The sequence below is a fragment of the Heterodontus francisci genome, chromosome 48 (genome assembly GCF_036365525.1).
Source record: "Heterodontus francisci isolate sHetFra1 chromosome 48, sHetFra1.hap1, whole genome shotgun sequence".
NCBI lineage: Eukaryota > Metazoa > Chordata > Chondrichthyes > Heterodontiformes > Heterodontidae > Heterodontus > Heterodontus francisci.
This window is the reverse complement of record NC_090418.1, coordinates 11850497-11865722: the sequence shown is the minus strand read 5'-3', so window position 1 is coordinate 11865722 and position 15226 is coordinate 11850497. Positions and strand designations below refer to the sequence as shown.

Below are 15226 nucleotides of genomic sequence, written 5' to 3'. Positions count from 1 at the left end.
ACCGGGTCGGTCCACGGACAACAGGGGCCCGTTTCCCCATCTGCTCCACTAGCGAGCGAGTTCATTTTAATGGGCAGGAAATCAGTGATATCCTGATATGCGTGGTTGGCCAATAGGAAGGAGTATAGGCCATTCAGCCCTTACAGCCTTGAAACATTCTAGTCAGCCGTCATCAAACATGGTAATCAATCACCTGCAATGTTATCGTCAGTCACCTTTACTCTCGTCTTCTTGCAGGGTACATTCTACAGAGGTTATCTGGATTGCTTCTCGAAGACCATGAGGAAGGAAGGCCTATTCGGCCTCTACAAGGGCGCAGGAGCATCCTACTTCAGACTTGGCCCGCACACCATACTCAGCCTCCTCTTCTGGGAGGAGCTGCGCAAGTTTTACTGGCAGTGATGACACGCTGGGGCAAGGCTGTGGTTGGAATCTGCACTGGCGCACAGCTCAGGGAATCAATTCACCACCCTCCTGATGTGCTGTTCGCCTCCCCCTCTACCCCACCCTACCCTGATGCCCGTTCATTGCCGTGCGGCGTCACACACTCCAATAGCCAACTGGATCGTGAAACGCAGAAGCCTGAACCGGAATCCAGCAAACGCACCTCGGAATTGCACGGCGGGCCTGAAGAAATCGGCGGTACCCCGACTCAAAAAATGCGGGTGAAAAATCCTTTGTCGCAACAGACAGGAATAAACGGACACGGTTGGTTCGGATTGAGAAGGGGTGGTGTTGGCGGTTGGTGGGGACTAGGTCAGGTGGGGGGGGGGGGGGGTGGGTGTAAAACGGTGGAATTTGCCTTTGTGTTTTTATTTTATTTTTTTGCACTGTAAACCTATCTCAGGGCCCGGTAACCTTCAGTCTCTGTATCAAGGCAGATGTTAGATGCCGCACTGAATGTAATGACTTTGTACGAGCTGCACCGCTGACCAAATAGTGTGCACTGGGATTTTTGGGGACAGTTGCGATACTGTGCGATGGGCTTACATACGAACATGCAGGAGTAGGCCATTCGGCCCCTTGAGCCGGCTCCGTCATTTGATAAGGTCATGGCTGATCTGATTGTGGCCTCAACTCCACTTTCCCGTCAACCTGCTATAACCTTTGACTCCCTTGTCAATCACGAGTCTATCTAACTCAGCCTTAAAAATATTCAATGACCCTGCCTCCACTGCTGTCTGGGGAAGAGAATTCCACAGACTCACAACCCTCAGAGAAAAAAATTTCTCCTTATCTCCGTCTTCAATGGGAGACCCCTTATTTTTAAACTGTGGTCCCCTCGTTCTAGTCTCTCTCATAAGGGGAAACATCCTCTCAGCATCCACCCTGTCGGCTCCCCTCAGGATCTAATAAATTTCAAAAAGATCGCCTCTTATTCTTCTAAACTCCAATTCAGGCCCGACCTGTCCAACATTTCTTCACAAGATAACCCCTTCATCCCAGGAATCAGTTGAGTGAACTTTCTCTGAACTGCCTCCAATACAATCATATCCTTTCTTAAATAAGGAGACCAAAACTATACATAATACTCCAGATGTGGTGTCGCCAATGCCCTGTATAACTGTAGCAAAACTTCCCTACTTTTATATTCCATTCCCCTTGCAATAAATGATAACATTCCATTTGCCTTCCTAATCACTCGCTGTACCTGAATACTAACGTTTTGTGATTGATGTACCAAGATCGCAGAGTTCTGCAGTCTCTCTCCATTTAAATAATTCTTCCTGCCAAATTGGATAAGTTCACATTTTCCCACATTATACTTTATCTGCAAAGTTTTTGCCCACTCATGTGACCTATCTATATCCCCTTGCAGACGTTTGATGTCTTCATAATTTTACTCTCCTACCTATCTTTGTGTCATCAGCAAATTTAGCTACAATACATTCGGTCCCTTCATCCAAGTCATTGATATAGATTGTAAATAGTTGAGGTCCCAGCAATGATCTTTGTGGCACTCCACTAGTTACGTCTTGCCAAGCCGAAAATGCCCCATTGATCCCTACTCTCTGCTTCCAGTTAGTAACCAATCCCCCATCCATGCTAATATGTTACCCCTGTACCATGAGCTTTTATATCGTGTAATTCACTTGGTTCTGGGGGGGATAGCCTTCAGTGGCCCAAATGGCCATTTCCTGTCCTTAATATTAGTGATGACCCCCCGCTCCGTGCTTAACACCCTCTCAAAATATTCCCCGTTACATTGTCTATAAACAAAGACTCAGAGGTGGTCCGACACAGTTAAAATGACATGCGCCAATAGGCCCGGCCTACAAAGCATCTGCAAGCGCAGGGAACATATTCATTCCATTGTGTGCTATCTGAAAAAGGACTGTAAAAGAAGCCCACTGCTAGCCGACCTTTGAACCTGACCGTCCAGTTTTTGTAGGCGCTGTTTGGAATGCCATTAAATCTGGGTATTGTTTTTAAATAAAAGACAGTTTTTTCCCCACTTGCTTCTCGGCGTCACAGCGTGTAGGAATTAACCATTGAGCTCGTTGAATTTTTTCCTGATACAATTTAATCAGCAGACGAACGCACCCTAGGACACAGGAGTCCCGTCCAGTCAGTCTAGTGAACCTTTACTGTATATCCTTAGTTAAGGAGGCCAAAAGTGTACACACTGCACCAGGTACGGTCTCACCAAGGCCCTATCTAATTGCACTAAAACTTCTGTTGTATTCCAGTACCTTTGTAATAAAGGCTAACATACCATTTGCTTTCCTAATTGCATACTGTGCCTGCACGTTAACTCTCTGTGATTGGTGTACAATGACACCCAGGTCCCTCTGACTACCAACGTTTCCCAGTTTATTTTTTAACCATTGGAAGAATATTCTGCTTTTCTATTTTTTTTTTCGACCAAAGTGAACACCTGCACATTTCTCTACGTTATATTCCATCTGCCATGTACATACCCACTCACCGAACCTGTCTCTGCAGCCTCTTTGTGGTCTCCCCACAGCTCACTTACCCTCTTAACTTTGAATCATCAGCAAACTTGGACTTGTTATACACCCAGTCCCCTCATCTAAGTAATTGTAAATAGCTGAGGCCCAAGCATTGATCCTTGGGGTACCCCACTAGTTACAGCCCGCCAACGCGAAAATGCCCCATATATTCTGACTCTCTGTTTTCTGTCCATTAACCAATCTTGAATCCATGCCAATATATTTCGCCCAATCCTATGAGCTTGTAATAACCTGTGTGGCCGCTCGATGAATGCTTTTCGAAAATCCAAATACACTACATCCACTGGTTCCCCTTATCTACCCTGCTAGTTACAACCTCAAAAAAAACTCAGCTTTATCAAACAATTTCCTTTTCAAAATCCATGTTGACGCTGCATAATCATATGATAATTTTCTAAGTGCCCTGTTACCACATCCCTAATACCAGCTTCTGGCATTTTCCCTCCCTCTGATAATCAGGTTACCTGGGCTATAGTTCACCATTTTCTCTCTCTCCCCTTTCTTGAAGAGCGGGGTTATGTTTGCTACCTTCCAATCCAAGGGGCTGTTCCAAGGATGGGGAGTTCCTGGAGAGCAATCCTGTCTGATATTCACCACTCCCTAACCTGGGTACTGAGGCCAGTTAGGAACATGGGATTCAAGCCTGCTCCACCATTCCAACAGATCACGACTGACCCACATTTTAACTCCATCCACTAGCCTTGGTTCCAAATCCCTTAATACCTTTGATAAAGAAAATTATCAATCTCAGATTTAAAATTATTAACTGAACGAGCATCTATGACTTTTTGGGGAAAACAGAATTCCACAATTCCAACACCTGATGCGAGAAGTGTTTCCTAAATTCCCTACCCTCTACTGCTGCCCCAGGTGAGCACAGGTAACTCAGCACAGGTCAGGACTGGGTCCTGTTGTCTTCCCTGGCCTGGACAGTGTAAGAACCCTTAAACAGGGGGTCTCACTTCCCGGTAAGGTCCTGACCCCATACCGAGTATCAACAGCACGAAACAAACATTGTTTACAACTTCCACTTTATGCAGAACACCTTTATTAATCCACCAAATCTATACTTACAACACCACTTGACTCGTAGACCCACGTCCAGAAGCTCGTCCCCGGGTAGTCAGACCCGCTGAACAATGTCTCCTGCACGACTGACCAAGTCACACCTCCCAGCTGCAGCAACAATGCATTGTGGGTTGTGGCTTTATACCCCTTTCTGACCTGGGTCCCTCAACATATCAGGTAATGTCTTGAATTGGGTCATACAGTTGGGCTTCAGTGCCTTATCAATCCCACCCTGGCTATGCAGGACCACCTACATGTTACATCCTGCTGTTAGTGGGGGGAGAGGGGTGTCTTAGGTGCATACCAGCAATGGATGTGATATCTGTATCTTGATAAGGCAAGAAGACCATGCACACATATTCCAAGAGGCCACCGTCCATGAGAGTGGTTGTGGACAGTGTGCCTGACACTGTTATATCCCGGGGCGACCACATTAGTGGCACGTCCTGACTTGTCTGTGTGCGCGCGTTGGGGGGAAACGGATCCTAGTTCAGTTACACTTCTAAAAAGTCCAAGATGAGCCCCAGCGATGATCTCTTTGATCAGAACTCTTCCCCCTTCGTCCCGATATCCTTCGCCTCCTTGTTCTGACCAGCAGGTGGGGTCCGCACACTGGGTCCGCACCACAACTGGTTTCATTTTTACTTATGAACAGATATGAAAAATGCCTTACAGCATAACAAAAATACAAGATATATCCAAATGCACAACGGCTCAGGGACGGGGAAAGACACGGTGTCCGAGCCACTGCCAAGCTGCGATTTTTTTTTTTCGTCGTTGAAGTGATTCAACTGGCTTTCTGCACCGCAGTGATGGGAAACGTGAGGTACTGTGTGAAGACCGAAGGGACTCAGCACAAGATACATAGACATCCACGCTTCATTCCGACATTTTATTGAAAGAATACCTCTGATTTAACAAGTGATTCAGCGCTCTGTATATTTTACATGAGGAAGTCGAGCTTGTGCTTAAAGAGTGCTTTGCATATCCTCAGGGTGTCCTCAAGTCGGCACTGAATTACTTTTGAACTGCCACACAGCAAGATCCCACAAGCAGCAGTGGAATGAGCTGACCGGTTAATCTGTTTTAGACAGTGGTGGTGGTGAAGTGGGAAATGATGGGCTAAAGCCTTGCGCGTAGGCGGAGTGTATCCGAGCGCGCAGGCGGAGCCTCCGTTTAACATCTCATCCAGAAGACGCAACCTCCGACGGTGCATCGCCGCCTCGGCTCAGCACTGCAAGTCTCACTTTAGATTGTGGGCTCAAGCCTCAGGAGTGGAACTTGAAACCACAGCCTTGTGACTGAGAGGCGGGAGAGCAACCCACCGCGCCATTGGTTATAGCTGGTTCCCTAACACGGGGGTGGAGGGGGGGGGGGGCACAGGAACTAATCTCAGTGCTCTCTGCTGCGAGTTAAAATCAGCGAATGGTGCAGAGTGTGGAGGGGCCTTTCATTGGAAGAGGAGGAGGCCATTTATCCCCTCGAGCCTCTTCCACCAATCAACAAGATCGTAGCTGATCTGTGATTTAACTGCAATCCCCCCCCGTCAGTCGAGGCACAGATCGGCCAGACTCTAATTGAATGGCAGATCAGGCTCAAGGGGCTGAGTGTCCTCCTCCTGGTGCTTCAGCTCTTCACAATGTTTTAGTGCTCTTGGGTTTTTAACCAGAATCTGACAGGGTGCTGTAATGCTGGGTTTTTGCCACTGGAGGCCAGTGATGAGCCAGCCTAATCCAGGCGACTGCAGTCTGTCTGAGTGCAAAGTGAAGGCTTCGGGATCGCAGCTCAGGATTAAAATATTAAAGTCAACATCAGTCTGCAGCCAGTGAGTTGCAAAAGTAAGGCCCCCCCACCCGCACCCTGTCTGCTGCCTCAGGTGGATGTAAAATAAAGATGCAACGTCCTCTATCTCAAAGAGCCGGGGAGTTTTCCCCCAGGGTCTTGGGTCAATATTTGAACCTAAAACCAATAGATTACCTTACGTTGCTGTGTGTGGGAGCTTGCTGTGCTATTTGGCTGCCGTGTTTCCCACATTCCAACACTTCAAAAAGTAGGTCATTCGTGGCAATTTGCTTTAGGATGTACTGGGGCGGTGAAAGACGCTATACAAGTGCAAGCTCTTCCCATACAGACATCTCTCCGACTCCCAAGAAGTCTGCCTGTGATTGTGCTGAAGGCGATGCAGGTGTCACTATGATATTCCATTGCCAAGCCGAGCCAGTAGTTCGGTGGGCAGCTTGGGCTAGCATAGGGGAAGAGGTCCTCCCGGCTGACACACTCAGAGTCAGCCATGAACAAGCCACTGGATTTCTCACCCAGTGTGGTACTTAGTGGTACAGCCGGTGAAAGTCCCCTGGCTGCAAGTGAGTGAAGCAGACCCAGCGTAGGCCACAATCGGGATTCCACCAGCAGCCCCAGTGCTACAAAGGATGCCATTAAAAGGACGAATGTTAGGGCACCACCAAGCTACCCAGCCAATAACTGCCACTTGTGGGGGGGGGCTGCAAGGGTTACGAAGCCCTCCGCAGCGGAACAGGCGGCCGCCACTAAACGGTCTGGTCAGTAAGGGGAGGCCTCGGAAGCAGGTCCGACAACAGCGGCATTCAAAGCATGACCGAGAGACAGGCCGGGTTCCCGCTCCCAGCCTGGATGGCTGCGTGCGGCGGTGACGCCCTCCACGGTGGAATGGCCTGCCAACACTGCCCAACCTCGCGCGTGGCTGACGGACGGGGAAACGAGAGGACAGCCGCAGCATGATCAAGAGTCTACGGTGAATTGAAAAGCAGGGATGGAGTTAATACTGCAAAGCTGAGCACTGGGGCAACTGGGACGATGCGAGGGATGCTCCAGAGGGAGGGCGAGAGCTGAACTGAATCAGAACCGCTTCTTAGCTTTGAAAAGCTAAACTTGACAAGTGGAGCATTAACAAGGGACTAAAAGGAGCGAGATATTGTAACACAGGTAAAGACGCCAGTGTGTAAACATGGCTTGACGCGTCAGTGCCCCGGTTCTGTATTACAGGACTATTATGCACACTAGCATTCTATTCCCTGGAATTTAGGTTAAGGGGTGATTTGATCAAAGTTTGAGATATTAAAAGGAACAGATGGGGGGCGGGGATAGAGAGAAACTTTTTCTGCTGCTTGGAGAGTCTGGAACTTGGGGTACAGTGTAAGAATTAGAACCAGAACTTTAAGGAGTGAAATTAGGAAACGCTTCTACACACAAAGGCTGGTAGAAATTTGGAACTCTCTTCCACAAATGGCAATTGATGCTGGATCAATTGCCAATTTTAAATCGGTGATTGATATATTTTTCTTAACCAAAGGTATTAAGGGATATGGGGTAAAGGTGGGTATATGGAGTTAGGTTACAGATCAGCCATGATCTCACTGAATGGCAGTAGAGGCTTGATGGGGTGAATGCCTGTTCCTAGTTAAGTTTCAGGTGTCACAATAGGACGCAGCCTCCCCGAAATCCACCCAAACTAAAAAAAAAAAAGCCGCTCGCTTCTCCAAAATGGTGCCGCCGTTTCAACCATCGGGCTGTGCCGCAAGCGATCCGGGATCGGGATCTGCGTCTCCCAGGCGCGAGGTTCAACCGTGAACTCCGGGCGCGTTCAGGAGAAGATGGTCATGTCCAGGAGGCGGAAGGACTGCACGGTGTTTCGGAACTGCTCCAGGGTCCAGTGCGGAGTGTTATTGGCGGAGGTGGCGCCCGCCTGCGCAGTGCTTCCTCCCATGCTGCTGCTGCTGAAAGGGCTGGTAATGGAACAGAGAGAGAGAGAGAGAGAGACACGGAGAGCCATGGTTAGAGAAGATAAACCTTCGCGAGAATAGGCACCAAACCCAAGAGTTTTGAAGCATTAGAACAGCTTGAAAGTGGGCGGCAGAGACAATCACACCATTTTGCACACAGCAAGATCCCACAAGCACGCACAAGTTGAACGGCCAGTCAGTCTGCTTATTTTGGCCAAGGGAAGATTGTTGGACGAGAACACGGGGGGCGGGGAGAGCTCCCCTGCTCTCCTTCAAATAGAGCCTGGGGGTCTTGTACCTCCCCCCGGAAGGGCGGACTGGCGTCACAGCTTAACACCTTATTTGTTTAAATGCAAATTAGGTCAGATTTCTTTCAGAGAAATAACATTTTGGGATGCAAGGGTAATTTGAGACATGACATGTGGCGAGTGTAGCCTGTTTGGGTGGAATTATGTAAAGTAATGAAGGTAAAAGGCAAAAGAACCAGAGAGGGGGGGGGAGATGAGGAGAATTTATTTTAACGCTGTGAGTTGTGATCTGGAACGCGCTGCCTGAAAGGGCGGTGGAAGCAGATTCAATAGTAACTTTCAAAAAGGGGGAATCGGAGAAATACTTGAATGGGAAAAATGTGCAGGGCTGTGGGGGAAAGAGTGCATCTCATTCAAATAGCTCTTTCCAAGGGCCGGCACAGGCACCCAAGGGTGGTGCCCTAGACCCCAGCTCAGGTACGCTGGCGGCTGGCAAGGGTGGAAACTAGTGGTGCGTCCGGCCCACTCAGCAGCACGTTGACGATCGGGAGAAAAGGAGCGGCAACAAGCACAGGCAGCCGTTGAACTTTCTTTCTCCGGGGGGTGTGGACACCGCTGGCGAGGCCAGCACTTACTGCCCGTCCATGGTCACCCTTGAGAAGGTGGTGGTGAGCCAACTTCTTGAGCCGCTGCAGTCCGTGTGGGGTAGGTACTGCTCGGGAGGGAGTTCCAGGATTTGGATCCAGCGATGGTTCAGTAATGGCTGATTGTAGTTCCAGGTTGGGAATGGTGCATGTGACCTGGAGGGGAAATTGGAAGGAGGTGGCATTTCCACGCTTGCCCTTCCTGGTGGTGGAGGTCTCGGGTTTGGGAAGTGCTGCCGACGGTGCCTGGATGACGACCGGCTCCCTCCTCAGCCCCTCTCCTTGGAGAGAAGTTACAGTCCGAGCTCGCCAGTGATAAAAGTACCTGATTACTGTTGGATCATTAAAGGTGATGAGGATATCAGTGGAGTATTGAGGGAGCCTGAACAGTACCAGGTGTATGTTCACAGTATTTCTGGCCTGTGAAAGGGAGAGAAATAGAATAAGATAAAGCAAACTGGAAATAGGTTGCTCACAACACCAGCCTGATGGTCACTCTGGGCTGCAACTGCTCACTGTACTTACCCTAGACTTGACTATTCCAATGCTCTCCCTGTTGGCCTCCCACCCACTGTAAACTTCAGCTCATTCAAAACTCGGCTGTCCTGTATCCTAACTCACACCAAATCCCATTCACCCATCACTCTCTGTGCTCGCTGAGGTGGGTCAGCTCCCAGTCCAGCAATGCCTCCGGTTTATAATTCTCATCATTGGTTTCAAACGCCGCCATGCCCTCATTCTTCCCTGTCTCTGTACTCCACACCAGCCCCAAAAGAAGGGATAGGGAGAGGCAATATATACATAATGGCACAGTTCTTTACAGGGACAGAGCGCCTGGGGGCTCATGTGCATAGACCTTTGAAGGTGGCAGGACACATTGAGAGTGTGGCGGAGGCAGGTTCAGTGAGTGTTTAGGATCTGGAATGCACTGTCTGAGAGTGTGGTGGAGGCAGGTTCAGTGAGTGTTTAGGAAATGGAATGCACTGTCTGACAGTGTGGTGGAGGCAGGTTCAGTGAGTGTTTAGGATCTGGAATGCACTGTCTGAGAGTGCGGTGGAGGCAGGTTCAGTGAGTGTTTAGGATCTGGAATGCACTGTCTGAGAGTGTGGTGGAGGCAGGTTCAGTGAGTGTTTAGGAAATGGAATGCACTGTCTGACAGTGTGGTGGAGGCAGGTTCAGTGAGTGTTTAGGATCTGGAATGCACTGTCTGAGAGTGCGGTGGAGGCAGGTTCAGTGAGTGTTTAGGATCTGGAATGCACTGTCTGAGAGTGCGGTGGAGGCAGGTTCAGTGAGTGTTTAGGATCTGGAATGCACTGTCTGAGAGTGCGGTGGAGGCAGGTTCAGTGAGTGTTTAGGATCTGGAATGCACTGCCTGAGAGTGTGGTGGAGGCAGGTTCAGTGAGTGTTTAGGATCTGGAATGCACTGTCTGAGAGTGTGGTGGAGGCAGGTTCAGTGAGTGTTTAGGATCTGGAATGCACTGTCTGAGAGTGTGGTGGAGGCAGGTTCAGTGAGTGTTTAGGATCTGGAATGCACTGCCTGAGAGTGTGGTGGAGGCAGGTTCAGTGAGTGTTTAGGATCTGGAATGCACTGTCTGAGAGTGTGGTGGAGGCAGGTTAAGTGAGTGTTTAGGATCTGGAATGCACTGTCTGAGAGTGTGGTGGAGGCAGGTTCAGTGAGTGTTTAGGATCTGGAATGCACTGTCTGAGAGTGTGGTGGAGGCAGGTTCAGTGAGTGTTTAGGATCTGGAATGCACTGTCTGAGAGTGTGGTGGAGGCAGGTTCAGTGAGTGTTTAGGATCTGGAATGCACTGTCTGAGAGTGTGGTGGAGGCAGGTTCAGTGAGTGTTTAGGATCTGGAATGCACTGTCTGAGAGTGTGGTGGAGGCAGGTTCAGTGAGTGTTTAGGATCTGGAATGCACTGTCTGAGAGTGTGGTGGAGGCAGGTTCAATCCAGACTTTCAAAACAAAACTGGACAAGCACCTGAAGAGAACAATTCTGCAGATGGTCTCTGCTGACCTGTGTGCTCCACACGAGAGAGTCTATGGGAGCTGAGGCCCCAGCTGATTTTAGCTAACCTACTGCAGACCAGGAACTAAACCTGGGGCCTTTCTGCCAGGGGTGCCTGAGGAGCAAACACTGAGTGCCCATGGTCCTAATTAAGCAGTCAGCACAACGATACCACCCGACATTCCTTAACCACGCACTGCCGACTCCTACCCCAGTGGACCGACCACCTGCTACTGACCTGCTCTGCGAATTTGGCCACTCTCTGCCTCCCGGTGAGGAGCCAAGCGCTGCTCAGCTCCTGCAGTGCAATCTGGCCACTGCTGACAGGCTCCACGTTCAGGATCTCCGTGCCCTCCACTCCCGCGGCATCGTTACTGGTCGTGAGGTCAGCGAAGTGGTACCTGACAACACAGAGCACCGTTGAATCTGACACTTCTGCATCAACAACTTGCATTGATATAGCGCTTTTCACGTCCCAAGCCCCTTCGCAGGAGCAATATTGGACAAGCCCCATAAGGAGATAGCAGGACAGGTGATCAAAAGCTTGACCCAATGCCAGAGCAGCAAGGGAGAATTCCACCCAATGCCAGAGCAGCAAGGGAAAATTTCCACCCAATGCCAGAGCAGCAAGGGAGAACTCCACCCAATCACAGCCCAGCATAAACATACGGCAGCCATGACAGTTTGTCTCCCGTCCCATTACGAATAACATTCATTATATGAACAACAACAAAAAAATCACAAACTTGCCAATAAAGCTGGCAGATACCACCCCTCCTTTCCTGAACGGCCTGGACTCTGGGCATACACGCGCAAACTGCTTCTCCTTTCAATCTCGCTGCTGTGAGGCCCTACAGGCCTTCAGCCTTCACCTCGATTTCTGCACACACACGGCCTCCCACTCCTCCTTCCCCTCACGCCGCTTCCCCCCCCAACCCCCAGCTGGATCTGCTGACATCTTGCTGCTGTGCTCACTGACAGACGCCACTCTCTGACCTGGCTGCCTCCTGATCGGGCACCTGACTCTGGTGTTCGAGCAGCTCGATGATGATGCTCTGGTCCGTCCCACTGTGAATAAATACTTCCTGGTTATCCGGGATCTCACGGATATCACTGGAGAGGAAGAGGGAATCAAAGAATGACGATTTGCAATACACACTGTATTTTTGACACTAATTTCAGTACTTATGCTTTAAAAGTTATTTTCTTAAATAAATATTCATTCTGGGATGTGGGCGTCGCTGGCCAGGCCAGCATTTATTGCCCATCCCTCATTGCCCTTGAGTAGGTGGTGGTGAGCTGCCTTCTTGAACCACTGCAGTCCATGTGGTGCAGGTACACCCACAGTGCTGTTAGGGAGGGAGTTCCAGGATTTTGACCCAGCGACAGTGAAGGAACGGTGATATAGTTCCAAGTCAGGATGGTGCGTGGCTTGGAGGAGAACTTGCAGGTGGTGGTGTTCCCATGTGTCTGTTGCCCTTGTCCTTCTAGGTGGTAGAGGTCATAGGTTTAGAAGGTGCTGTCGAAGGAGCCTTGGTGCATTGCATCTTGTAGATGGTACACACTGCTGCCACTGTGCGTCGGTGGTGGAGGGAGTGAATGTTTGTGGATGGGGTGCCAATCAAGCGGGCTGCTTTGTCCTGGATGGTGTCGAGCTTCTTGAGTGTTGTTGGAGCTGCCCCCAGCCAGGCAAGTGGAGAGTATTCCATCACTGGATGACAGTTCATCACCACCAGGAGCAATTAAGAATGGGCAGTAAATGTCAGCCTTGCCAATGATGCCAACGGTGAATTCATAAATAATAAAAACAACACTTCTGTCTTATGCCTTGCAGGCGGTGGAGAGGGTTCGGGTAGTTAGGTGAGTCACTCACCGCAGAATACCCATCCTGCGACCTTCTCTTGCAGCCGAAGCATTTATGTGGTTGAATTTCTGATAGGTGGCAACCTGCTCCCCACCCCCGTCTGCCAGGATGTTAATGGTGGCAAATCGGGTGCTGAAACAAACGGTGGGCATTCCCCCTCCCAGTCTCTACCCAGGCGGGAGTGCCCAGGCACAGGCAGCGGTTAGGAAGTGAATTGGGTGGATCTGTGATGCCCTCCATGGTGGAGCAGCCAGCTGGCACACACCATCCAGGCTCCCACACGAAACGTGGGCTGGAAGGATGACTGGCGCATGAGTCAGAACTTCAAGTGGAATGGGAATGAGAATGCTGCAAGAAATGAACGGAAAAACAGGGAATTTAAGTCAATAGCGTGACTTAATGGACAGCAGACGACTTGATGGACACATGAGTGCGTTACGCCCCTGCGTCCTCAGCCTCACTGGGAGGAAACCACCGAGAGAGAGCAAGTTGTGCAGCAACAGGCTACGCTCCCATATTTAAAACATCAGCTTGCTTACCTGACATCTATCGAATGTGGGGGCAGAATCGCTGAGAATGAGCCGCCAAACAGCGGGTGAGAATGTGTTTCATTAGTCGCCATGTCCTGGAACAAGTTAAAGGTTCACATCTCACGTCAAACAGCCTCAGCACAAACACCGCACCTTAATCAGAACATTAACATTCTTATTGTGTCAGTAGTATCAATGAGAAGTTTACATTACACACATCAGGATCCCTTTGATGGGGAAAGTGCCATCGAGACCCCGATTTTTGTTTAAAAAGTAATTAATGACAACACAGCTGAAAGGTTCAGTTTGAATTGATGCAATACAGAGTAAAGCTCCCTGTACACTGTCACTCTCGCTGAGGTACAGAGTCCACTGGCTCTCACCGCGGCACGGGGGTCTACTGGCAGAGGCTCTCGCTGGGGTCGACTAGCAGCGACTCTCACCGGAGTACAGGGTCCACTGGCAGCGACTCTCACCGGAGTACGGGGTTCCACTGGCAGTGGCTCTCGCCAGGGTTCGGGGGTCCACTGGCAGTGGGTCTCCCAAGGGCACAGGGTCGACCGGCAGTACCTCTCACCGCGGCACGGGTATCCACTGGCAGCGACTCTCACCGGAGTACGGGGGTCCACTGGCAGTGCCCCTCGCCGGGGTACGGGTATCCACTGGCAGCGACTCTCACCGGAGTACGGGGGTCCACTGGCAGTGCCCCTCGCCGGGGTACAGGTATCCACTGGCAGCGACTCTCACCGGAGTACGGGGGTCCACTGGCAGTGCCCCTCGCCGGGGTACGGGGGTCCACTGGCAGTGGCTCTCGCCAGGGTACGGGGGTCCACTGGCAGTGGCTCTCGCCGGGGGTCCACTGGCAGTGGCTCTCGCCGGGGGACGGGGGTCCACTGGCAGTGTCTCTCACTGGGGGACAGGGGTCCACTGGCAGTGGCTCTCGCTGGGGGACAGGGGTCCACTGGCAGTGGCTCTCGCTGGGGGACAGGGGTCCACTGGCAGTGGCTCTCACCGGGGGACAGGGGTCCACTGGCAGTGGCTCTCGCCGGGGTTCGGGGGTCCACTGGCAGTGGCTCTCACTGGGGGACAGGGGTCCACTGGCAGTGGCTCTCACCGGGGGACAGGGGTCCACTGGCAGTGGCTCTCGCCAGGGTTCGGGGGTCCACTGGCAGTGGGTCTCCCAAGGGCACAGGGTCGACCGGCAGTACCTCTCACCGCGGCACGGGTATCCACTGGCAGCGACTCTCACCGGAGTACGGGGGTCCACTGGCAGTGCCCCTCGCCGGGGTACAGGGATCCACTGGCAGTGCCCCTCGCCGGGGTACGGGTATCCACTGGCAGCGACTCTCACCGGAGTACGGGGGTCCACTGGCAGTGCCCCTCGCCGGGGTACAGGTATCCACTGGCAGCGACTCTCACCGGAGTACGGGGGTCCACTGGCAGTGCCCCTCGCCGGGGTACGGGGGTCCACTGGCAGTGGCTCTCGCCGGGGTATGGGGGTCCACTGGCAGTGGCTCTCGCCCGGGGTCCACTGGCAGTGGCTCTCGTCGGGGGTCCACTGGCAGTGGCTCTCGCCGGGGGACGGGGGTCCACTGGCAGTGTCTCTCACTGGGGGACAGGGGTCCACTGGCAGTGGCTCTCGCCGGGGGACGGGGGTCCACTGGCAGTGTCTCTCACTGGGGGACAGGGGTCCACTAGCAGTGGCTCTCACCGGGGGACAGGGGTCCACTGGCAGTGGCTCTCGCCGGGGTTCGGGGGTCCACTGGCAGTGGCTCTCACTGGGGGACAGGGGTCCACTGGCAGTGGCTCTCACTGGGGGACAGGGGTCCACTGGCAGTGGCTCTCACCGGGGGACAGGGGTCCACTGGCAGTGGCTCTGTTTCCAGAGGTGGCAACAGGCGACAGACCCTAGGCCTGGGGCCTCGCTGTTTCCTGAAGGCAGGAGCCGCCTCAGAGAGCAGAACCGCGGGCAATGTCACCGCATTTCCCGCAGGATCGGTTTCGAGACGACATGTGAGGAGTGAACGGTTACCGCCACCGCCACCGCCACCGCCGCCGCCGCCGCTCCGGGATCTCAGCGGCTCCTGGTCGACCGATTCCGGAAAGAACCGAACCCTCGGCCCGAGCTCTG

At 51.9% G+C, this 15226-nt stretch overlaps 2 protein-coding genes across 9 annotated transcripts in view; one reads left to right on the top strand and one right to left on the bottom strand.

The window, feature by feature from the left end:
* The window catches only part of slc25a35 (solute carrier family 25 member 35), a 24337-nt gene extending 21619 nt beyond the window's left edge, over positions 1-2718 (top strand). For all 3 annotated transcript variants that reach the window (XM_068023661.1, XM_068023660.1, XM_068023662.1), the window contains one exon: positions 238-2718. In XM_068023661.1, coding sequence (XP_067879762.1) covers positions 238-402 — 165 coding nt within the window. In that variant the 3' untranslated portion in view covers positions 403-2718. The remainder of the gene's footprint in view (positions 1-237) is intronic.
* On the bottom strand, positions 2630-15226 carry rangrf (RAN guanine nucleotide release factor). 6 transcript variants are annotated; one of them, XM_068023665.1, is made up of 6 exons: positions 15140-15226; positions 13105-13248; positions 11698-11814; positions 10940-11102; positions 9019-9113; positions 2630-7804 (listed from the first exon to the last, which is right to left on the bottom strand). In XM_068023665.1, exons 2-6 carry the CDS (start codon positions 13185-13187, stop codon positions 7663-7665), a joined length of 600 nt encoding a protein of 199 aa, XP_067879766.1. In that variant the 5' UTR covers positions 13188-13248; positions 15140-15226; the 3' UTR covers positions 2630-7662. The 6 variants fall into 6 exon arrangements, with proteins under 6 accessions (XP_067879766.1, XP_067879764.1, XP_067879765.1 ...); XM_068023663.1 differs by having other exon boundaries at positions 13105-13190; positions 15128-15216; XM_068023664.1 differs by having other exon boundaries at positions 13105-13190; positions 15140-15216.

Bases quoted from the DNA above. Each gene is read 5' to 3' on its own strand.
- rangrf (XM_068023665.1), bottom strand. From the start codon at position 13,187: ATGGCGACTAATGAAACACATTCTCACCCGCTGTTTGGCGGCTCATTC. The intron at 11,103-11,697 runs GTCAGAGAGTGG...CTGTGTTGTCAG, and splicing joins CCCGATCAGGAGGCAGCCAG to GTACCACTTCGCTGACCTCA. The intron at 7,805-9,018 runs GTACTTTTATCA...TTCCATTACCAG, and splicing joins AATGATCCAACAGTAATCAG to CCCTTTCAGCAGCAGCAGCA.